The sequence below is a fragment of the Triticum aestivum genome, chromosome 5A (assembly GCF_018294505.1).
Source record: "Triticum aestivum cultivar Chinese Spring chromosome 5A, IWGSC CS RefSeq v2.1, whole genome shotgun sequence".
Taxonomy (NCBI): Eukaryota; Viridiplantae; Streptophyta; class Magnoliopsida; order Poales; family Poaceae; genus Triticum; species Triticum aestivum.
Genome location: NC_057806.1, coordinates 604,059,183 through 604,082,661, shown reverse-complemented (window position 1 = coordinate 604,082,661; position 23,479 = coordinate 604,059,183). Strand labels below are relative to the sequence as shown.

The following is a 23,479-nucleotide window of genomic DNA, read 5'->3' as shown; positions in this document are numbered from 1 at the left end:
TGCCGACTTAGTCTTTCACAGGTGTTCATGAGGGTAGGATATATGTATGTACTCATAGAGATGAGTATGCATTCATATGTATGAGCATGATCCTCTGTGCTGTGTTCTGACAAAGAACAGCCTAAACGAGCTTTGGGATGGCCCTATGAAAGAAAGACATTGGCCATTACCTTGTGGGTTGTGGCTATGTCTGGTGTACGCTTTACACGAGACAGTAGATGGGTTCATCTAAAAGGAGCCAATAGTGGGTGGGCCTAGTAGCTATCTGGGTTCATTACACTCTGTACATATTCTTTATGTTTAAACATATTAAACACATATATTATGAAAAAATAATTTAGTTTAATTCTTTTGAAGTGTTCATCACACAATTAAAAGAAGTTCATGCAGTGTAAAATAATGTTCACTCAACTTCTAGCAAATGTTTGTAAGACTCAAAAGAAAAGTATGTGACATTTAGAAAATGTTCATGTGTTTCAAGAAAATGTACATGACATTTTTGAAAATGGTATACAATGTAAAAAAAATATGTTATTAAAAAAATCATACCATTCAGAAAAAATGTATGTTACGATTAAAAAAATGTTCACGCGGTCTTATAGGTTTACAAAATGGTTCATATGATTAAAAAAATGTTCCAGTATGTATTTGAAAAATCTTTAACATGTATTCAATGTCAGGTCACGATCGTGCCAGGCTCCACCGCGGCCTCCAGCAGCAATCGGTAGGGTAGTGGCGTTGCAATCAGTCGCCATCAAATCGCCGCCACAGTCATTCACTGCCCAATCGCCGCCGCCTCCAGGTCGCCCTCACGCGGATGGAGAACTCTTGTTAGCAGGGGGTAGCTGCAAAGTTACTTTGGAGACGGTGCATGTAGCCTTTAATATTTCACCTCCTAATAGCATAGAGATGTTGTTTGGGATGTGGCTTGATAGAGTGAATGTACATCTCGCGCGTAATATTCGGATTGGAATATGTGCACTTATTTGGGCTATATGGAACTGTAGGGATGATATATTTTTTAACAGAAAACCTATGACTAATTTCTTGCAGGTTATATTTCGGGCTACGGCATGGATCCGTACTTGGTCATTACTCACTCCTACAGTCTCCAGGAGTAGCTGGCTACTGGGTGCAACCGATGGGAGATGGCAGCTCGGGTTTTCTTCAACCGGTTTGGATGGCGATCACTGCATAGGATTGGTCCTTAGTGGATCCTCGTTAAGCCGGATGCGGCTTTGAGACTTGGATTTTTATTTTTACTTCGCTTTGTGAGCAGTACTTTGCACTCCAGACTTTGTTCTATCGGATTTCTAATAAAGTGGCTGCATGCATTTTTCCGATGCAGAGCCCGAGGGATAACCTCCTTTTCCAAAAACAAAAAAAGGGGTAGCTGCAAAACTAGGGTTAAGTGGTTGGTTAGTTTCCACCTTTTTTCTGTATCATAGGTCCTGATCCAGTGTCACACAAAGGTAGTTTTCAGCAGTGAATGGACGTTTTTACTTGATACTTAACAAAAATTAAAAGAACCCCTGTGCGTTGCAACGGGGCCACATTAACTTTAAGAAGAGTTCAATATTAATATTCTCATACATATCACGTGACATTGACGACTTTTTTTATCATCAAATCCTCACACACACTCTCTCTCTCTCCCTCTTCCTCACTCTCGCTCCCCCTCTCCCCCCTCTCTCTCTCTAACACACACACACACATATCTCATCTTATTGGATACGGGACCATAATCCATCTATTTCACACACACGCGCTAGTGCATAACAATATGGATTATGTGTATTACATTTGCCACCACAACTGAGAGAATTCATTTCATGTAAATCAGCCAGCCACAGCTCCAAGAATACGCGAAGGAGGTGGCCCGGGTCGGTGTCGGCGCCGTTCGGCGCGGGCCACGGGCCCGCTTCCAAGTGCATCTGCGCGTCGGCCACCCATGCCGGGTCCTTCAAGTGCCGCTTCCACCGCACCAACTCCCAGGGCCACGGCCACGGCCAGGGCCAGGGAAGCCGCCCTTCTTCGCCCCCTTCACCGGCCGCGACCAACGCGGTGCCGCGGCACCCGGCCTCGCCGTCCTCGTCCTCCGGCACCGTCGCGACCCAGTGACGCAGCCCAAGCATCGGCCTCGAGAATCAAGAATGCTCGACAATGGAGAGGGAAGGGAAGATCATATACAAGTCATAAGAAAGGGAGTTTATTTACTGGTCCCTCGATGTATTGTTTTCTTTGTTTGGAGATTGATTATCATCCGTGAGTTAAGGTAACGTTAATCTGATTGAGCGATTTTTCTGAAAATCAAATATTTGTTTTCTAATTAATGTGATTGAGTGATTTAAGGTAAGGTTAATTAATTTAGATTTGATCTTTAGAGATTGTTCGTGATTGATTCTACATTACTAAATAACTTGCGCCGGTATGGAAAGTTCTGATCTGTTCAGATTTCTTTCGTTGTGTGACAGGGTGACGCGAAAATAAACCGATGAAATGGGGGGAGGGGATTGAAAAAAATTTATGAAAAAAAACCAACGAAGGTGGGAGGAGGTACAAAAAAACCATGAAAAGTGGGACAAAAAAACCCTGGAAGCGAGACTACCAACTGCTCCATTAGGAGTAGAGATATTGAGTGATTTAAGATAAGGTTAATTAATTTAGATTTGATCTTTAGAGATTGTTCGTGATTGATTCTACATTACTAAATAACTTGCGCTAGTATGGAAAGTTTTGATCTGTTCAGATTTCTTTCGTTGTGTGAGAGGGTGACGCGAAAATAAACCGATGAAGTGGGGGGAGGGGACAAAAAAAATCTACGAAAAAAAACCAACGAAGGTGGGAGGAGGTACAAAAAAACCATAAAAGATGGAATGAAAAAAACCTGAAAGTAAGACTAGCAACTGCTCCATTAAAAATAGAGATTACAACATTGTGCAGCCCATCCGGTAAAAATTCAAATAGAAAAAGTAGAAAAAGAGAAAGGAATGAAGCTGAGACCAAAACCAGGACTCCTGTATTGTACAGTGCGCCTCTAGCTGGTGGGGTGCCTACATGCTTGTGATTCATTTGGCGATCAGGGAATATGAACAAAAGCAATGACTGATGCAGTCAAATGAATCGTTTTTCACTTATCGGTGGTAGTTGGTTTAATTTGTGGCAAACTTTAGAAGCAATTTTACTATGCACGGGAAGAAGCGTTTGTTCTTTTATAATATAGACTGATAAAAAGACCAACGTTTCTGCCCATCCATCATCCAATTTTTTTTAAAAGTTGTAAAATATTATCCACCGATGCCACTTATAAATGAAAAAAAATGGACCGTTTGATGGAAAACACACATAAGTTCGCACTGGGGGGAAACCCAGTCTGGATCGGCCCATGCAGTTGCAGCGGCCCATAAGTGCTGGCAAAATCAAAATAATAATAATTGAACGCACCACCAAGGAATCAAACTCCCGACTAACAGCTTGCAGAGCCATGTTGCTAGCCAGTGGAGCTTGACCGGCTCTGTAACCATCAAGCCACAGGACAGTATAAGAATAACTACAGGGCAGATCAAAATACTATTTAACCTTTTGCAAAATATTTCTTTACATTCAGAATAATTCTTTTTAAGTGCAAACAATTTTTTACAAACATTTGTTTTTGAAATATGTGAACTGTGAATAAATTTAAAATACAGGAACATGTTTTGCATTTCTGATCAAATTTGGAAAATTGGAAACATTTTTTAATTCCCGAACACATTTTTGAAAGTGGGAAAAAATTGACATTCTAGAAAAAAAAGTAGAAAGCGGAAACTTTTTTTGAAATTCTGAACATTTTTTAAAAGCGAACAATGTTTGAAGCATGCGACATTTCTTTATATTCCCATACATTTTTGAATTTGGGATTTTTTTAAACATTAGCATTTCTTGAAAATTCTTTTTTTAAAATACAAACAGTTTTCAAAACACGATTTTTTTGAAATTTTGTAGAAAACTTGAAATTTCCAAACATTTTCCATAAACAGGAATATTTTTTGAATTTATGAACAAAATAGGTCATCCCCTTTTAGATCACTCGTTGTGGTCTCCCTGCATTTGGGCGTCATACAAGATTTTCAGCCTACCAACCCTCTCATTATTCTAAAGAAAAAGCAAACTCGTCTCGTACCTTCTGGTATCTGCACCACAACTCGTCTCGTACCTTCTGGTACCTGCACCACACGATACCTCGCCGCCTTGCGTGCCGCGCGCCATGAGGCCCCGCTCGACGACATCCACCGGCGGCTCCTGGCCAAGCCGGTCGAGTTGCACGGCCTCAAGGAGAAGCTCATAGCGCCTCCACCCATCCAAGAAGAACTATCACGGTGCCTCGACCACCAACGGCCCGCCGATGGCGTAACTCTTTGGCGACGTCGGCATTCATTCTGGCGACGAACATGTCACCTCTGCATGGCCGCCGGAGGTGCAACTCTCTCCTTGATCCTAGCCACAAAGTGTTTGCTGTGTGCAAAAACATACTTCGACGCCCGAGCCCTTGCGACCACACCTCATACCCTGTCTCTCTTCGTTGCTCATGTTGCCGCCTTTCTCTATGGCGTCCTCGCCGCTGCCAGCCGCCGTGTCGCCATCATCTTGTGGCCACCCGTCACTTGCATCTTTTCTGGCAATAGGAGCAATCCCATTGTTAGAACGGAGCCTGAAAATCCTTTGCCTTTCTTTACCGTCCAAACATGAAACCTTGCTATTTGATTAAGCTCAACAAATGTTATTCAGTTGACCTGATACCGTACGTGCAAATCCTCTTATTATGTTTGCTTTCTGTCCCAAAGGAACGGGATTGTACTTTAAGCTTTATACGGCTGATGTGCAAACAAGGTCAGAAAGAATTTTGTAATCACTATTGGACTTTTGGTAACTTACCAACAATATAAAAAACTCTTATTCATTTATTTATTTAGTTTGTGTATATAAATGTACAATCCTCGTGGTTTAGGCTCTCAATAATATATCAACTAATGAAGGTAATGGCTCCTTGCACTTGGTTAACGAACTTGAAAGGTAATTTAGATATTTACATTAACCAATTATTTACAATGGGAATGAACATGTCTTTTTTTCTTTTGTTAGTATATGTCTGAAGATGCAGTGGACAACAACACAAATCCAATGCACGGAGAAGTTGTTTCATGCTTCATACGTGCATGCACATTGTTTGTAAATATGTTACATGGATAATGCTCACATGAATGTCTCAGTGGGAAAAAGAGAGATATAGTATCTCAGTGAGGAGGCAAAATATGGTCTTAGTCATTGGCGATTATGTTTTTTTTGTCTCGTTGCGAAGCACATGTCCTTATGCTAGTAGCAGATAATGCGCGTCACGTGGTCTTCATATGAGGATGGCCGTCCTCCTTCAGAGGCCATGCTGGCCGGCCCTAGAGTTTCCTCCATCGCCGTCCTTGTCCGCTAACGTTGAAGAAGGCCATCATTACTGATGGTGGTGGCGGGGCTCACCCGTCCAGCTCTCTCCTTCCCACTCTTCCCGCTTGGTCGGCCTCCATCTACCGCGATGTGCGGTACATGGATCTTGTGCCTGTGCGCTGCCACATCGTCGATCTGGTATGGGTATGCAGCCACAACCAACACCACCGGATGCGTCCTCTAGCGAGCCGTACATGAACACGATCGCCATCATCCTTCATGCGACGGGTCTTGGGTTTCAGGGATTCCTCGGCTCAATGGTTCTGATGCTTCGACGCACCCGGGAGCGGGTTTGGGGAAGGCGCTACCATGCGGCCGCCATGGTCAAATGTGCCGCATCTCTATGGTCGGGTACGGTGTAGCGTTGTTGAATAAAGCCAGCCGCAGCTTGTTTTGCTTGCCAACAACGCAGGCACTCATATATACGCATATACATTCATCTGTGCGAACATAACCTATCCCTATAAGGGTCTCTTCCCACAACACGCATCGTCGAAAATTTTAAAATAAATCCATGAATAATGTGAGTAGCAAGATTTGATCTCTGATGGGCTAAGAATAACACTGTCCTACTAACCACTCAACCACAGATTGGTTTGCTTGTCTGCTTTCTGTTAGCTGGTTTACATTCGTAGGCTCACCGGTTTGAGCAATTCTCATGGTGCGTTTGATGCATGCATGAGATGGCCCAGCAGTAGGGATCATGGGGGCTGCACATTCTTTGTATTCCAAATAGAAGGAGATGAATAGAAATAGAAAAGTCGGCAATTATACATGGCACAAAAGTATTCTTGCACACACATGCGCGTGTGAGTGTTTCTGAGATGTTCCAGTGAGTTGGTCTAGGCCGACGATTGGTATCAGAGCCTCATTCTGGTGGCCATGGCGAGCGGCGGAGGACAGTAGAGGATTGCCTCGTCTGGCTCCAAGACACCACCATCGTAGGAGGGGCAATGCTCGCCTATCCATGAGCGCAACAGTACAACGCGTGGTGGCGGCGGTGAGATCATAGTACAATGGATGGTGCACAAGCCAGACGGCGGCAGTACCAACCTCTTTTTCCCAATGCTCACACCCTCAAACTAATCCGACTGGGCATTGGCGAGGCGCGGGCCTAGGGATGCCATCAAGGATGACAACCTGTATTGGAAGGACGATCGACGGGCCTTGGTAGCACTCATCCACTACCCCTGCTGGAGACGCACAATAATATATTATGAAGTTAACTTTTTGAAAGTGTTCATCTCTTAATTCAAAAATGTGCATGCAGTATAAAAATAATGTTCACACAAATTTTAGAAAACGTTTCTACCATTCAAATAATTAACTCAAAATGTACCTTATCTTTTTCCTCCACCTAGGCATAGCTTCGATCTTGTATGTCTTTGCTCCGTACCGACATCATTATTTGTCTATGTGTGCATGGTGTTGGTTGCGTGCATTCTAGTCATACAGTGTAGGTATGTGCTCATTGTGGTTGTATCTTTTTGTTATTTAATTTTGATTTAATAAAATCCACCAATAATAATAAAAAATTGTCATCCACCATGAGGGACACAACCATAAATTTATAGACTTTTTCCTCCACTAGCCTGGCCAAACGGTAAGTCACGTGTTTTCTTCACTAGTCCAAATTAAGAAGAGCGACTGGATGAATAGTTGTCCCTTCTCGCAAAAGAAATTTATAAGTTTGCGCAGAAATATCAGAACCAAAGCAGAGGAAGAACGTTCAGAGAACTAAACTAATCAATCAAAAACATTAAATTGTACGACAAACTGAACATCAAAATTTGTGCCTCAAATTTTTTAACCGTTGATACCTCCTTTCAGTGATTTGGTAAAGGAACAGAAAAGTATCCCACACCTATTTTCCCAGAGGTGACCTTGGGTTATCGAATGCACAAGTGGAAAGTTCCCTTGAAGCGATGGTCTCTAGCAAGTTTTTGTTAAAGGATCAATTCTAGCTTTTGACCGGTTCAATCAAGCAAATAGTAATTCAAACACTTATAATAATAAAAGGTACGGGTACGAGGTCTTAATGCTTACAACCATGTATTTGTGTTGGGATCAGATATGATCTTAATTTGTGCGTTGGAACTCACCCATCAAGATGTGCTTGTTACAAACCGAAGTGACACTAGTAGAAAACATGGCTTTGGTCACAGCGCAATATACACATTAGTCCCAGTTGCATTACGAACTGGGACTAATGTGAGCATTAGTCCCAGTTCAAGCGGCTAAAGGCATTAGTCCCGGTTCAAATGGGCCCTTTAGTCCCGGTTTGAGACACGAATTGGGACAAAAGGGCATCGCACCCTTTAGTCCCGGTTCGTGTCTCAAAAGGGCATCACACCCTTTAGACCTTTAGTCCTGGTTTGAGAAATGAACTGGGACTAAAGGGTGCGATGCCCTTTTGTCCCGGTCCGTGTCTCGGTTTAAATAGTAGCAATATCGGAGCAGATATCTTGATTTAAATGAAATATCTCGGTTTAAACTAAGGGTGGATGAGTATGAAAATATCACTCATCAATTGCCCATGCCTAATCAAAGAAGACCATAAGCGCATAAGATCATAAAGTACACACTATTATTGTCCTTTTTGGAATAAAACCAATAATGATTAGGTGACGAAAATTTGTATTTCAGATATTATTACGAATGCAGTGAAATTAAATGTTGAGTAGTGAAATCCCTCAATTCATAGTCTTCAGAGTTCTTATAAAAGTTGACTGATTAATAGGGTTGTATTCAGGAAGACAAAACTAGATATTCTAAAAATTGGAACGGTAGTAACTTTGTGTACAAACAGTTTATCCATCTATAGAGGTATCCTTTTAACTAGAAGACAATTTATCTAACAATTGGAACGGTAGTAAACTTTGTACGTTCTGCAATAAGGAGGAGATTATTCAACATCTTTTCCTTCATTATAGTTGCGCCATTGCCTGTTTTATGGTACAATAGCATTTTATCTAACCACTCTGTAAGTAATCTCTCATATGTTTGGCAAATAATTGGAGGGAATTTTTGCTGGGGTTAACACGTTATGTTGGTAATTTTGTGTATGTCTTAACGATCCTATTTTTGATTAAATAAAAGAACTTCTAATCCTTTGTAGGTTAGATTTTTGTCTATGGGTTAGTTTTGTTGTTGGTCCATGTTGCTTGCATCAAAGCACCACTAGAACATGGTTGCACGGAGTACCCTGCTGGAAAGATTTAGTGGAATAATTACTTCCAGCATGGATGGTGAGTGTGTTAGTTCCTTGTAGCTTTTGTTTTGTTTTATTATTTTCCATGACATCTCAAACTTTGTAACAATGGGATGTCTACATATCTAGCTGACTAGGTGTTAGAGAGTTTCATGTACTATCTTCTGACTTGCATGCAACTTCGCAACATACAGTGATGGCACCCGCAGGGTTTGGGTACGGGTGGAGGCACCCATACCCTTACCCATCCCATTTAAGCTTACCCATCACTCGTACCCATACCCGCTGGTGGATATTTTTTCCCATACCCGTCACCCGACGGGGTTAATGGGTATCCACGGGTAGAAATACCCACGATTGCGTAACATCAATTTGAGCAACACATAATCATAAACAACAACATATAATCATAATTTATAAATAATACCACATGATGACATCAATACATAATTATAAACAACAACACATCATATACGCCAGCACATTCTATAAACATCAACACTTTCTTGTACACAATAACACATCAACATATCAACACATAGTCATAAACAGTATCACATAGTCATACATTTGAAGTTCACAAACTCACGACAAAGGGTAGATGTAAAGTTTTTGTGCTTCTTAGATTTTATAAGGGTAGATGGGTATGCGGGTATGAGTTATTTATCTCATACCAGTACCCGCTCCACCTGTTGGGTTTGAGATTTCTCTATTTACATACCCATGATTAACTTTTTGTCCCATACCCTTACCCTAATAGGGTTTTTACCCGCAGGGTACGTGGGTAATGGGTACCCATTGCCATCCCTAGCAACATAGTATGTGCATCTTTATAGAGGTACATATGTATAACTGCCTTCCATCGTGAGGGGCGCAACCAACAATCAATTGCCATCTAAGCCCCTGGGTAATCTCATGACATTAATTCTAGGTGCCACCTCCACCTCATGAAAATTTAATGTCGTATTCTCCCTTTGTATGCATCCTATATACGAGTCTCCTTCTCCCTTCTACAGCTCCATCTATCTCTTACTCTATTTCTCATTTACTCGGTTGTCGTGTCTCTATGCGAGAAGAGCGTGTTGGAAGGAGTCAAAATAGATCACTTTCCATCCAATCGGTTAAGCCTTACACTAAGGCCTAGACCATGTCATGCATCCTCGATTTATTACATTGATTCCCCTTGGGAATGAGTGGCATCAGGAAGAGATACATGGAGCATGCCCTTACCACATCAATGTGTCATGTGGGATCAACCAGGTTTCATGTATGTAGTTGAACGGATAGGATACTCCATAGCACAAAGAAGAACCACACAATTATAAACCTAGTATAGGAAATCGATCGTGTGTCCAGTGTCACTATTCTGATCATTGGTTGGGTTACATCCCTCTCCTGTCTTGTCCGGCGGGGAGACTGCACCCTGCAGGAACACCTACATGTAGCCAGTCTCCTATATTGCAGGAACACTGATAGACCAACGTCTTGTAGATATGCATTCTTCCTAGAAATTTGTTCAATCATTTTGTTTTTACACTTGAATTATATAATTAAGCTAGTGTGGCTAGATTGTAAGACCTGAGTTTCCTTCACTAGCCCAAATTAAAAAGGTTGAAGTAATTGTCTCTTCATGCAAAAAAAAAGGTAATAAGCTTGAGAAATGTCTGAACCAAAACAGAGGAAGAATGTTCAACGAACTGAAATGGATTGGTAAAAAATTGAAGTCTACAACAAATTGAACATCATCAATTTTGTGAAATTCTGTGAACGTCAATGACTAATCACAGAAGCCAATGAGCGCATATAATAGTGTATAAGATTCTTTATTGTCCTTTTGGAATATAACTTGGAATGATCAGGTAATGAAAAATCCATATTTTCAAATATTATTACTAATCCATTGTAGCCAAATATTGAGTAATGTAATCCCACAACTCATAGTTTTTGACTTACAAAATTCGAGTTCGATGGTTACAGCAGGATGTCTTTGCGGATATTATCAAGAATTTGTGAAAGGCACTCCGTAGGTGGAATGACGATTCAGAGATGGAATTCTAAAATTTGCACCACACGACAATTCCTAATTGGAGGGTGAAACATTTCAGCGGGGTATACGAAAAAGAAAAGCAGCACCTCACTACTATCATCTACAACCTCGATAAAAACACAGAGACTCACACACTATCCACAAAGGAGATTGATGTGAAAAACTCAATCCAACGAGAAATAACATGTCTTAGGTGAGAGGAGGATCAAGAGGCATGAGAGATCCAAAGCCCAGTTCAGCTAAGAAAGGCCTCTCGTAGTGGTCCAAGCGCAAGCGCCTTGAATATGCTGACAAAGACCGTAAATCTCTCAAAAGCAAGGTCCCCTCGCCTCACAAATGGCAAGATGACAGCAGGAGGCGAGGAGACTAGGTAAATCTCCAACCACCACCCTTCTCTCTCAAACTCTAGCCACCTCATTCGTATCTGCGGGCTATATACAAGACCTACTTGGTTGATGTCCTCATCCCTTCACGCCTGGCCTAGAGGTTGTCTAGAGGAGTAGAAGCTAAACCAGCCTCGTGACCTGAAAGCCCTGCTTAGTTTTTTTTAGCGAAGGTATGAAGTCTCGATGTGGACCAACAAGGTCCACAATACATGAGTTCTCTTATAAGTGGTTTGAAAAATTAATAAGATAGTACAACTGGATGAAGTAGTTGTCCCTTCTCTCACACAACAAAAAGTTATATGTATCTCAGTAAAGTTTTCGGACCGATGTCAATCATTTTTTTGAACAAACAGTACAAAGGCAGACACTCATAAAGGCGCAAGGCATAGGACAGTCAGAAGTGAAACCAAGCAAAGTAAGGATCAATGGACCGATGAAGCAGAGGATGGTGTTCGGCCAATGTCTGACGAAACAGAAGATGTTCAAAGCAGTTAAAGAGACATGCGAAGGCGGGAGACCAGTTAACGCGGTCTGGAGTTGTTGGGTGTGGGCCCAGTGGTCAGTGGGTGAGTTGGCGCTGTTATAAGCCATAGCCGTGTATGATCACTATTCATCGAAGAAGATATGAACATATGAATCCATCCCCTCTGTCCGTTCTTCTTCTTCCCCAAGTTCTCTTCTCCTGCCCCTGCTCTTGTTTTTGAAATCCCCAATTCGCTGCTACATCTAACCCAATCATACGTTAGGTCGTAACAGATTGCCATCCTCTCGCCGCTATCAGGTTGAAGGGTCTCCTTTTGACATCTTGAGGAAGCACTCCAACAGCTTCAGCCCAGGACACCGTGTGATCGATATCTCCGCGTGGTTGTTACACACATCATGGCTCAACTAATTAATGTACTATCTTGTGTTGATAGGATTGTCCAGAAATGGAACTTATGTTTAAGAAACAAATTGAAATCTTGTAGAACTAATGTAATCTCTCTTCTGCTGTCAGTATTTTACTACCATGTTCAAAATGTTGAGAACAATTTCATGATTCAGAGCATACTATTGACTGAATGTGTGAAGATACCCTGGAAAAACTCAACTTGCAAAAAGATGGATTAACAGGATTACACCAACTTCTGCAATACGAATATTTGCTCTTGGAATTCAATGCAAGCCAAATAATGTCTTTTTCTAAAAGGTTGCTGTTATGGCGCTGCTAGAAGGAGGGCGCGAGAGGGCCGGCCGGGGGCCTTTTGCCCACGGCCGGGCAAGATGAAAGGGATTTCCTTCTTAATTCTTGCTTGATTAGATTGATACATATCCTCTCTTTATATAGAGAGGTTTACTTGACTCCCAAGCAAGGCTTACTTGACCCCTAAGAAAGCGACTCTTATCTCTAATTAACCCTAAGACTAACGGGTCCATTAGGCCCATTATGTACTCTAACACTACACCCCACCTGGACATGCAGCTTGTCCTCAAGCTGCAGCCTAACCAACTTATAACCATGACTCGACGCAACCCAAACCTAACACCTAAAAACAAGCCTTTTACATCTCGGCTTGTTTTATTATTCTCAACCTGAAATGGACCGGGACGATTTATTTTGGACCTCTTAACAAAAAGTGGATACCATCCGCACGTCGGACGTGCACGTGTACAGCCACCTGGATCCCATGGACACCATCTGGACAAAAGGAGTGCATGTGTATGGCCACCTGGAAGTGGTCGCAAGAGTGACCAGCAGAGGCGCCCTTGCGGCGCCCGGTGACGGAATGCAGTGGTGCTACGTGGTGTGTTGTTGTCGGTGACACCATGCCTTCTTCCTGTCGGACGGCTGTTGGTCTGCACCGCACAGGAAAGAGTGGGGGGCTTGCGATGGAGAATGACGAGGAGGGGTGCGCCCCCCCAACCGCCAATGTCGCAGACTTGGAGGTCGCTGCTCGTGGGGAAAACATCATGCCCGCTGCCCGTGGGGGAAACCGCATGCCCAAGATCCCCGGCGCAGCGGATGAGATCGAGGTCCTTTGCGCAGCGAAGGGCAACTTGGAGGAGCGGCAGCTGCAGACCACGCATCTCCCGCACACGCCGATGCGCTAGGAGGCCGCGCGCAGTAGCCTGCAGCCTCACCGCCGCCGACACGTGGCGGGTAGCGATCCAAGACGGAAGCGGTGACGGCGACGGCGGGGACTGGACTTGGTGGAGCGGGACTCCCGCCGGCACGGTCGATGCGGGGCCGGAGCTAACCGGCGGTGGCTGCTGCAGCGGCTGCGGCGGTGGCGCACCGGGCAGCGGCAGCGGCTGCTGCGGCGAAGCGCCGGGCGCGGCGGAGGCCGGCAGGAGCGGCGGCTGCCAGTGCAGCCAGGGCTGGGCGGTGGTGGCGATGGATGGCAGCTGCAGTGGCCCGGCGAGCGCGGCGAAGGCCGCCTGGTGCGGCGGCTGCCACGGCAACCACGGCGGCGCGGGGGCGGCGATGGGCGCTGGAGGCGTGGCAGGAGCCGGCCCCGGCCACTGCGGGGCGGCGGTGGGCGACAACTGCAGCTGGGGCAGTAGCGACCCAGCGAATGCCGTGTAGGCCCCTGGATGCGGCGAGTACCACGGCAGGGCCGGCAGCCCGGCGGTGGCGGTCAGCGGCAGGGGCGGCGGCGGCCCGTAGGGGCTGGCCAGGTACAGCCGGATCCCCTGGACGGCTGTGACGAGGTCGTTGAGGACCCCGGTGATCTCCTCCGGGGTGTAGACGGCGGACGGTGATGCGGTGGAGGGCGCCGACATCTGGGCGGTGGCGGCGCCGGAGGATGCGACCAGCGGCGCGGACGGGGAGGGCAGCGGCGCGGTGTAGATGGCCAGAGGCGCGGTGGTGACAGTCGGCAGCGAAAGCGACGGGGTGGGAGGCGACGAAGACATGACCGGAACTGAGCTACCTGATACCAAATTGTTATGGCGCTGCTAGAAGGAGGGCGCGAGAGGGCCGGCCGGGGGCCTTTTGCCCACGGCCGGGCAAGATGAAAGGGATTTCCTTCTTAATTCTTGCTTGATTAGATTGATACATCTCCTCTCTTTATATAGAGAGGTTTACTTGACTCCCAAGCAAGGCTTACTTGACCCCTAAGAAAGCGACTCTTATCTCTAATTAACCCTAAGACTAACGGGTCCATTAGGCCCATTATGTACTCTAACAGTTGCTCTTTAAGAATAGTACAAGACATATGTCTACTGCAACAGGAGCAAATTTAGCATATATGGAGCAATCTGAAAAAATACGTGTTGCTATTTACAAATTATTCATATCTACAACCAAATATTTAGTTACACTGAATACTTGACTATGGTAGAGGACAGCCTGTTGCAGTTGCTTCATGTTTAGTCAGCGGTCGCGTCTGTCATGTTCAAAACCATGAAATTGGCTGTCGGAATTCAGCAGTTCTGCGACATGGAACAAAAGGAAGATCTTAGATTAACACCTAATTTTAAGTTTTAAGGAGACAACATTTCAATAATTTGGTAGTCAGCAGTTATTCTGTAGGTATAAACACTAATTTGCTATCATCTTATCTTAGTCTGGAAGTCAGAAACAATTCTGACTGAAGAGAACTTTTGTGGCAGCTTAACTGTCAACAGAAGTTACCACAAGAGAAGGTAACTTAAATATCACATACCGCTGTTAGTTTGTGCAAAATCCTGGTCTACCAAAGTTGCTTGTAGTTCTAGCCATACCTGGAACTGCAAGAACAAATTTCATCATCACATAGAGAAGGGGAAAAACAACTTCCATAATATAATTCATGATGATGAAGCCAGGGCTATCCCCTTTTCCAAAAAAAAAATCGTGATGGTATTGTTATGTTCTTAAGAATAATTAATTCCCATGACATATTGAAGAAAACATACTTCAATCGGAGTTAACCCACTGAGGATGTCAGTCTGCACATGGTTAGGTGAAGAGGTTCCCAGACTAACTCCATCTGAGGAAGTCCCAGCAACACCTTCAGCACCCAACACTGCATAATGGAGAAGCGATTTGAGTATTGATGATCAAGCACACTGCATATACTGTCAAATTAGAAAAACCGGGTACAACAATCACACCTGCTGCAGGATAAGAAGTACCAGGAGCATTAGTTGTCGAGAAGCTGAAGTGTCCATTCTGTTGGCCAGTTAGACTTGCAGCTGTGAATGTGATCGGGTCATCCTCTGGAACCTACCATCCAAGAAATATTTCAGGTTGTCAATGAAAAATTGTGGGATAGAATTGTTGATTGTAACTTTACTTACTGGTGCAAGAATGTGGGACGGAATAGTTGGCTCTGCTGAAAATGATCCCTGTCCCTGATCATTTATGAAATTTCCCTGGGCCAGATAGTAAGGAGATACACTCTGTGACGTACAAGGATCGTGCTGGTCAAGTCCTACAGCAGGTTGATCCCCAAAACTATCAGAATCAACACTAATAATAACTTCCTGTGATGCTCATTTCAAAAATAATTTTCTTGCGAGCGATGAAACAGGAACAGTATGGAGGATGCGTGATGCAAAATTATGCAGGTGTTTAGTATTGACCTTGATGCACACTCTGTTCATATGTGGGCTGCGAAAACGGCAGCGTTTCTTGGTTTGAAGGACCAGCGTCGTTGTTTGACAGGACTGCCGGCTGTGAGCACCCATTCAATGGACGTCGATCACCAAATTCTGCAATAAGTTGAATTCAGAGAAACATGCATGTAGCGCAATGGAACAAAATATTAAAATTTGTCATGTTGTTGTACCTTGTACCGAAGGACCCGCATCATGGGGCACTGCACGGACTGGGCGGCCATTGATCATGAAGTAATCAGGGGTAAGATGCCCTGAGCTCTCGCGCTCGTCAAACTTCTTATACGCAGACTTTTTCCAGTTGTTCACTTTATGCTGTAACAGAATACATGAAGGTAATCGCCAGCACTATTATTTCAGTGACTATCAACTGCTAAACTGTGATATGTTAAAATAAGATTTCTAAGATGCAATTGCTTCATTCTGGGTATCATTGCATCTGATGGTAATGGCACTGAGAAAAGGATTGATGTACATGGTAAACTACAAATCGATTTACCATGCTTAGTATTAATCTACGACCTAATAGACAACTCAAAATAAGATCTGTATTGACCAAAGAAAAGTGTAATCCCAAATCCAAGGTATGAAGTATAATTTTGTCAGATCCAAAGTACCTAGGCGGTTGGCCTTCGCCTAGCACCTAGGCGGTCATACAGTTTTGACTGTCAGTGTGTATTTAGGATATTATATGCATATAGACATTACTTTACAGAAATTTTGTGACGGAACAAGCCATTCCCTTCTAAAAGCAGAACATTTAGTGCTAAGACATCATATTTTCATATGAAATAATATCACTCAGAAGGCCATAAAAGTTTATGGAAGATATGATATGTGCTTGAACATTTTTTTTAACTTAAATTAGCCTGGCAGCCACTTAAAGGACGAACGTGTTCTTCAGCTAACTATGGGAAACAATAGATGTTTCATTGAATGAGCAAAAAGTAAAAAATAGAAGAACATGGAGGCCTCCATCACGAATGAGCAAATTACACAGTGTATTAAATTTCCAATGCAATATAGTTAAAAAAAATGGTGCTCAGAATGGATAACTGGATATACTCACATTCGCTTCGGCGGTCTTTGACAACAAAAGGATCGCTGATTGCTTCCTGAACTCTGGTAGTATGAACCTGCCTTTTCACTCGTGCTGTCAACCTTAACCTTTTCCTCTGGGAGCTCTCTGTAAAGGAGAAGGGACCAATATATGCCTCACCATTTGCTAGATTAACAGTTTTCAAGACTGACTCTTTCCCTTTGTGCATATATATCTGCTTGTTGAATTCCTCTTTGGTGAAGTCCTCTTGTCCTTGCTCAGTAAAGAAATCAGCATGGACTGCTAAAATCTCAATTTTCAATTTAGAAAGGTCGCCCTGTGTGATTTGCCTATCATTTCCAAATATCGCTACCTTAGCGTTTCTTCCATTCTGCCATTTTACTGGGCAACCAGTGAAAAGTGGATCTTTTGGTCTGTCAACATCGACAAACCGCAGCTTGACTCTAGAGAAACCTTCTGACATCTGCCTAAATTTTTAAATAAGATGAGAGTGAGATAGTAACAAAAGGAAAATTCCCAGATTATGTAGAAAGCAAATACTTGAGTTGACAGTAAGAATCAAGACATAAATAAAAAACATGTACAATAAGAAGGAAAAAGAAGGGGAGCCTTGGCGCAGTGGTAAAGCTGCTGCCTTGTGACCATGAGGTCATGGGTTCAAGTCCTGGAAACAGCCTCTTACAGAAATGTAGGGAAAGGCTGCGTACTATAGACTCAAAGTGGTCGGACCCTTTCCTGGACCCTGCGCAAGCGGGAGCTACATGCACCAGGTTGCCCTTTAATAAGAAGGAAAAAATGGCAGATACCTAGGAGGGTCATTAATGACAGTAGGAAGCGGAGCTGCTTGTCGTCCCTGCTTCTATTACATGACGTAGCAACATTGAGTTGGGATAAAGTGCAGGTACAGATATGCAAAATATATTACACGGATGAAGATCCAGACTCTAACCTCTGTCTGTACCGTTGACCGAATCATATCTTGTATGGATACGATCAAAGAACTGTTGGATGCAAAACAATACACAACAGGAGATAAGATTAATTAATTAATTAATTAAACCAAGGAAGCATCAAGCCATCACATCACATCCACAACATTCCAAAGTACTCCCTCCGTCCCATAATATAATATCTTATTACATCCAATTTGCTTTCCAACAACAATCTTGTCATCATAAAAAGAAAGACACAAAGATGGATGTTTTATTTCTCATCACAGGATAAAACTGGCAGTTCTCAGAAAGCAAACCAGGACTTCAATTATCACTCCCTTAGTTTCGTAAAATAAAATGCGCTAATTCCTAGTATATTCGGACATCTGAATTGTGGCATGGACACGTGCGCTTGCAAAACATAAATATGTGTACGTACCTCTGAAACTGAAAAGAAGCAAGCTGCTCCGCCAACAATCTGTGGATTATGTTGGGGAGGTCGAGGAGCAGCCTCTCCATGGAGCCAAGCCGCGCGGCGAGCCCCGTGAACTGCATAAACAGTTGAAAACCCACCGCCAAACTCCGTGAGTTGTCGGTCGCCACAAAACCAAACACACACACAGCGAGGAGGAGGAGACGACTGGGGGAAAACAAAATCAAAATGCGGAGAGGGAGGGGAACCGGGTGGAGCCGCGAAGAGGAATGGCCTCACCTGGCGAACCATGTGCGCCAGCTGCTCGACGGTGACCGGTCTCGCACTCCTCCTCTCCCTGCGGCGCAGATCCGCGCGAATGAAGCAGGCGCAGCCGGTGAGTTCAAAATTCAAATCAAGGAAGCGAGACAAGGAGGCGAACGGCTAGGTGAGGTAGGTGAGGGTACTCACAGCCACATCATGAGGAGCACCGTCCGGCGCAGCCGCTTCCTCGGGGACCGCGGTCCCTCCTGCTCCGTCGGCACGGCCTCCAGCGGCCGCTTGGGCGCCATCGCGAGGTTGGGGGCGGCGGTGGAGCTGAGACTGAGTAGCGGCCGGGTAGCGTGTGGGGAATGGCGATGGGTGGCGGGTGGTCGTCGGGGCGCTGTATATATAAGAGGGAAAAAAGCCGAGCGGAGGGAGAGCAAAAGGGAGAGGCACACTAGTAGAAAATGGACCATTAGTACCGGTTTGTAAGAGCCTTTAGTGCCGGTTATGAAACCGGCACTAAAGTTTCGGTACTAAAGGCTCCCCTTTAGTATCGGTTCGGCACGAACCGGCGCTAAAGTGCCACCACGTGGCGTGAGCTCGCGCCCTGGTACGGGGGACCTTTAGTACCGGTTGGTGTTACCAACCGATACTAAAGTTTTTTTTTAGAATTTTTTTTTTTGAAAATTTTGGATTTTTTTTTAATTTTTAATTTTTCTGAATTATTTGATGATTTAGTCTCTAATCACCTCTCTTAACTGCTCAAGTGTGGATCACTCATTCCAAATTGTTAACTTCCCGACCGGTCACCCATCCCTCTCACTACTCTAGCCCGAGCACGCTTAACTTTCAGGTTCTATTCTCCTTCGTTTCCGAGTCTGCACTTGTTGTTTTCTTGACAATAGTAAGATGTCAATCCTATTAACCTTCAGGAATTTTTCTTGAGCATGAAGTGACACATTTCACTGTTTGAGTTTGAAACTATTGTTTTAAAAAACAATAATTATTTAGTAACACTAATATTTCTTGAATAATTAGTTTGACCACAGTTTGACCAAAATTGAAATAACTAAAATAATTATTTAGTAACACTAATATTCTAAAATAATTAGTTTGACCATTGTTTGACCACAGTTTGCCCACTGTTTGAATATTTTTCAATTTTTTCCACTCTAGATCTTAAAAGCCCCGTAACTTTTTTCTATTAGGTTTTTGAGGATTTTGAAAATGTTTAACGGGGTTCCCCGGTTCAATTTGGATGTAACTTTTCGAGTAGATGATTTTTCATATAAAAAACTTTTTCATCCGAGTTAGTATGCAAAAATTATGCCCATTTTTATAAATTTCAGAGAGATTTTGCAAATAAAGTCAAAATTCACATTTGCAAATTTTCCCAACAACTAGACCACATATCACATGAGAAACTTATTTTCTTTTATTTTTTTGACATTTCCATTATTTTCTTTTATTTTTTTTAAAACTGAAAAAGCGATCCAGGGGGGTAGAGTTTGTGTCTCCAACCGGTACTATAGGTCAGACCCCTTTAGTACCGGTTCATGGCACGAACCGGTACTAAAGGTTAGACCTTTAGTACCGGTTCGTGCCATGAACCGGTACTAAAGGTGATCGTGGGGCCCCGGCCTGACGCCAGCCTGCCACCACCCCTTTAGTACCGGTTCGTGCCACGAACCGGTACTAAAGGTTCAACACGAACCGACATTAATGCAAATCCGTTCGAACCGGCACTAATGGTACCATTAGTACCGGCTCAAATACAAACCGGCACTAATGTGCTTCACGTTTGACCCTTTTTTTACTAGTGGCACACGCGGCGCAGCCACCCACACCACTCCCGGCAAGGAGGCACTCCCTCCCGGCTCGCGTCGCTCGGCACCGCGTGAGACGGTGGGGGTGGGGCACTGCTCTTGCTCGGGATTTGCTTTGCTTGCGCCACGGCCGGCCGGCTGCCTCGTTTCCGACGCGCTTCCCTCGTACGATCTCGCTCTTTTATAAGTACATATTTCCTCTTGCCTGATTTGGCAAAAATGCTACAGTACATCTACAGGGCTTTACAGAAGTTTACAGGTTCCTTCCAAACTTCATAAACATCGCCCCTCCCCCTGATTTTCAACACCCAATCAAAAAACGCCACGTAAAATCAATCCTGTAAACTCCTGTAAAAACCTGTATGTGTAGCATTGTTGCTGATTTGGTGCTTATTCTTTTCAGTTCAACCGACGTTCTGGCTTCTTATTTTGGTAAGAAAACTGACAACATTCTAACAACGACATTCGTCTCTCGAATCACTCGTCAATTACTAGTAAACAAGTTTGAGATTGTTGACATCGATCCAGTTCTTTTTCTTTGCATAAAAGGCCGTGACGTTTCAGCTTTAAATTAGATTAATAAAGTCAAATCGATTTGAACAATACATGGTCTACTTTTTTTTTTGACGAGAAACAGCGAGCGCTGATGTCATTTTGTATAGATACATGGTCTACTCTCTTCCTTCCTTCCTTCTCTTGAGAGACCCACGCCGCGATCCCCGCTTCCTTGGGTGGCCTCGCCGCTCCGAGTGGGGATTGAGAGAAGAGGGGACGGTGTACGTACTAGCTAGCACTAAGTTAGGGTTTAGGGTTTGGTTTGTCTTTGGGCGTATGGCGTTATGTCGTGTCTGGCATCATGCCATGGTGAATCTCGGCACCGGCACTCACGAGTGCCATCGAAAAGCTCCTCTTCTCCCTCTTCCGGCAATATTCCATGGTGGAAAACGACGGCTAGCGGTGGAGCTTCAAATATAAGCTTGGTTGATAGGCTGTCGATGCGAGTCGGTCCGGCTTCCTTCTCCGTTTTTTTTCTCGCTGTCATGGTGGGGAAAGAAGAGAGTGGGATGGATTTGTCGTTCGGCATTGTTGACTTGGCGTTATGTGGGGAACGTTGCTGGCTTTGGTGTTTCTTCGACATTCTTCTTCCGCTGCCTTGGCCTCAGTTGCCGGAACTACGGATGAAACTTGCAAAGACACAGGTGGCTAGGGTGATTTGCTAGCCTCTATAGGATTTTTTGACTGTTTTCGAAGCCCACGTACGTCTTCAACCTCCATGTGGGAGGCCCTTTGCTCCTTGCCTCATGGCGAGGATTTGGCAAGAGATGATGGCAAAGCATCTCTTGGGAGGTCGTCGGTCGATTTAGGGTCCAATTATCGTCTTGTTTTCTCTCTTGGGCTCATGATGTATCCTGATGTACAATGGGAGGATTCCTTTGTAATTAAAAAGAAAATAATTCTCTCCAACCGCAGAATAACATCGTCTTTGCCACCAATATAAGTCATGAAGAAATCAAGATAACCAAATCTTATGGAAAATGCCTCCAAAGAAATTACAACGCGGAATACAGCCACCTCACAATATAATAGAGTGAACGAGGGTTTTTACCTTGAGCATGAACCAGGAGTGGGGTAGTGGAGTGTAACCAAGGCATTGGCTCCATGTGGGGGGAATCAACTTATCAACACCTGTGATGGGTGATGCCGGCAATGACATCGATAATGCTGAATAGTTCATGAACTTTGCTTCGGTACGACTCCATAGAAAAGTTTAGATACTTCGATGCTAATTAAAGGTGAAGGTTAGAAGTTAGCCCTTTCAATAAAAGAAGGTAATATAGTCTACTGTATCCAAATCAATCTATTCAATATGTTTAATCTATAGGCTAATATTGTGATAGCCTTTTTAAGTAACTTAGGGGGATGTATTGGAGCAAAACTCATAGTTCACTTCACAAAACTAAGTAGGAGTACCAGAAAATTCCCTTTGTACTAATATTGTTTATGCTAGTACACTTAATTAAGCGTAAAGCACACCAGAGGTCCATGTACTATTGCCGATGGTCATGGCACTTTCAAATGTAATATAACGATCCGGAGCACATCAAGTGACTCATTTTAGTAAAATCGTGCTTGACTGACACCACGTCCTTCAGTTGGTCTTGGCGCAAATCCTTCCAACCTTTTTTTTGAACCGGGCATTGCCTCTTTCCATTACTGCGACATAACGGAAATACAACAGTCCAAAAAGGAGAAAGGGGAAGCGAGTTCAACGCATCGCCGGGAAACCCACTGTGAGCACTCGCCATCGAGATTACTCACTGTGGGGCGAAAACCCGACGACACCAAATCTCTGTAGCTAAGGACCAGAGACAAACAGCCCCAAAAGAGCACAAAACACAAGCTCGCAACAGTCGAGCAGAATAAGTTCAGACCCACGCAGGGGAGAGCAGCTCAAGCATCAAACTAAACCACAGGGACACAACTCCAGTAGAATCAGCAGGTTGTCTCTTCACGATTCGCAGCACAAATCCTCATCATCATCGACGCATTCTCCTTCAGCATCTTCGCGCCGTCCCTCATGGCAGTCGCGTCATCCTGCTTCATCATTCCTGCCCAATAGCAAATTAAGGCACATGTAGAGAAAATACATTCAAACGGGCTCGTAAGAGGTTTGAACTCAAAGGTGGCCCTGTTGCGACACGACCAGATCGCCTAGCACACAGCAGCGATCCCTGCTGTATAGAACTCCCCCCCAGGTATGAATGTAAAACACCAAGAGTAGGCCTGCCAAATATTATCAGGGCATAAAGCAGTGCCAAACATACATGCCACTGTTCTCCAGGTTATCCTGGCAACAGGACAAGTAAAGAACAAATGCTGTGCGGTCTCTCTTCCTTCACAAAAAGAACATTTTGAATTTCCTTTCCAACCGCGATGTTTCATCACATCCCTGGTCAGGACAGCATCCTGAAAAAGTTGCCACAATAATATTTGAATTTTGAGAGGGATTCTAGCACTCCAGATCCATCTGTAATCACACCCAGAGACATTCTTTTCCATGAATGAGTACACCGATTTGGTGGTAAAAGAGGTCTTACCACCCAAGCCCCATTTGATCACATCAGAGGCATTTGAAATACATGCTTCCCTGGCCCTATTACCAACCACAGCCCATTGATCTAAGAGCTCACCATTCAACCTCCTTCTAAAGAATGAGGAGGGATCAGCATTTGCGCATTTATCAATAGTGCACTCAGAATAATTGCAGATCGAGAAAAGACG

The 23,479-nt window shown here is 44.0% G+C and overlaps 1 protein-coding gene across 1 annotated transcript; it reads right to left on the bottom strand.

Moving 5' to 3' along the window:
• Positions 1 to 14,151: 14,151 nt before the first annotated feature.
• Positions 14,152 to 18,728, bottom strand: LOC123107908 (uncharacterized). Its single transcript, XM_044529801.1, has 11 exons — positions 18,576 to 18,728; positions 18,405 to 18,462; positions 18,132 to 18,241; positions 16,770 to 17,761; positions 15,874 to 16,015; positions 15,668 to 15,796; positions 15,383 to 15,516; positions 15,197 to 15,308; positions 14,999 to 15,108; positions 14,767 to 14,830; positions 14,152 to 14,533 (listed from the first exon to the last, which is right to left on the bottom strand). The coding sequence occupies exons 5-11, from the start codon at positions 15,929 to 15,931 to the stop codon at positions 14,475 to 14,477; spliced, it is 666 nt and encodes a 221-aa protein (XP_044385736.1). The 5' UTR covers positions 15,932 to 16,015; positions 16,770 to 17,761; positions 18,132 to 18,241; positions 18,405 to 18,462; positions 18,576 to 18,728; the 3' UTR covers positions 14,152 to 14,474.
• Positions 18,729 to 23,479: the final 4,751 nt, after the last annotated feature.

Coding starts and splice junctions, on each gene's coding strand:
- LOC123107908 (XM_044529801.1), bottom strand. CDS start 15,931: ATGATCAATGGCCGCCCAGTCCGTGCAGTGCCCCATGATGCGGGTCCT. Junction 15,309..15,382: donor CGTCCCACATTCTTGCACCA/GTAAGTAAAGTT, acceptor CTTGGATGGTAG/GTTCCAGAGGATGACCCGAT. Junction 14,831..14,998: donor GTGGGTTAACTCCGATTGAA/GTATGTTTTCTT, acceptor TTGTTCTTGCAG/TTCCAGGTATGGCTAGAACT.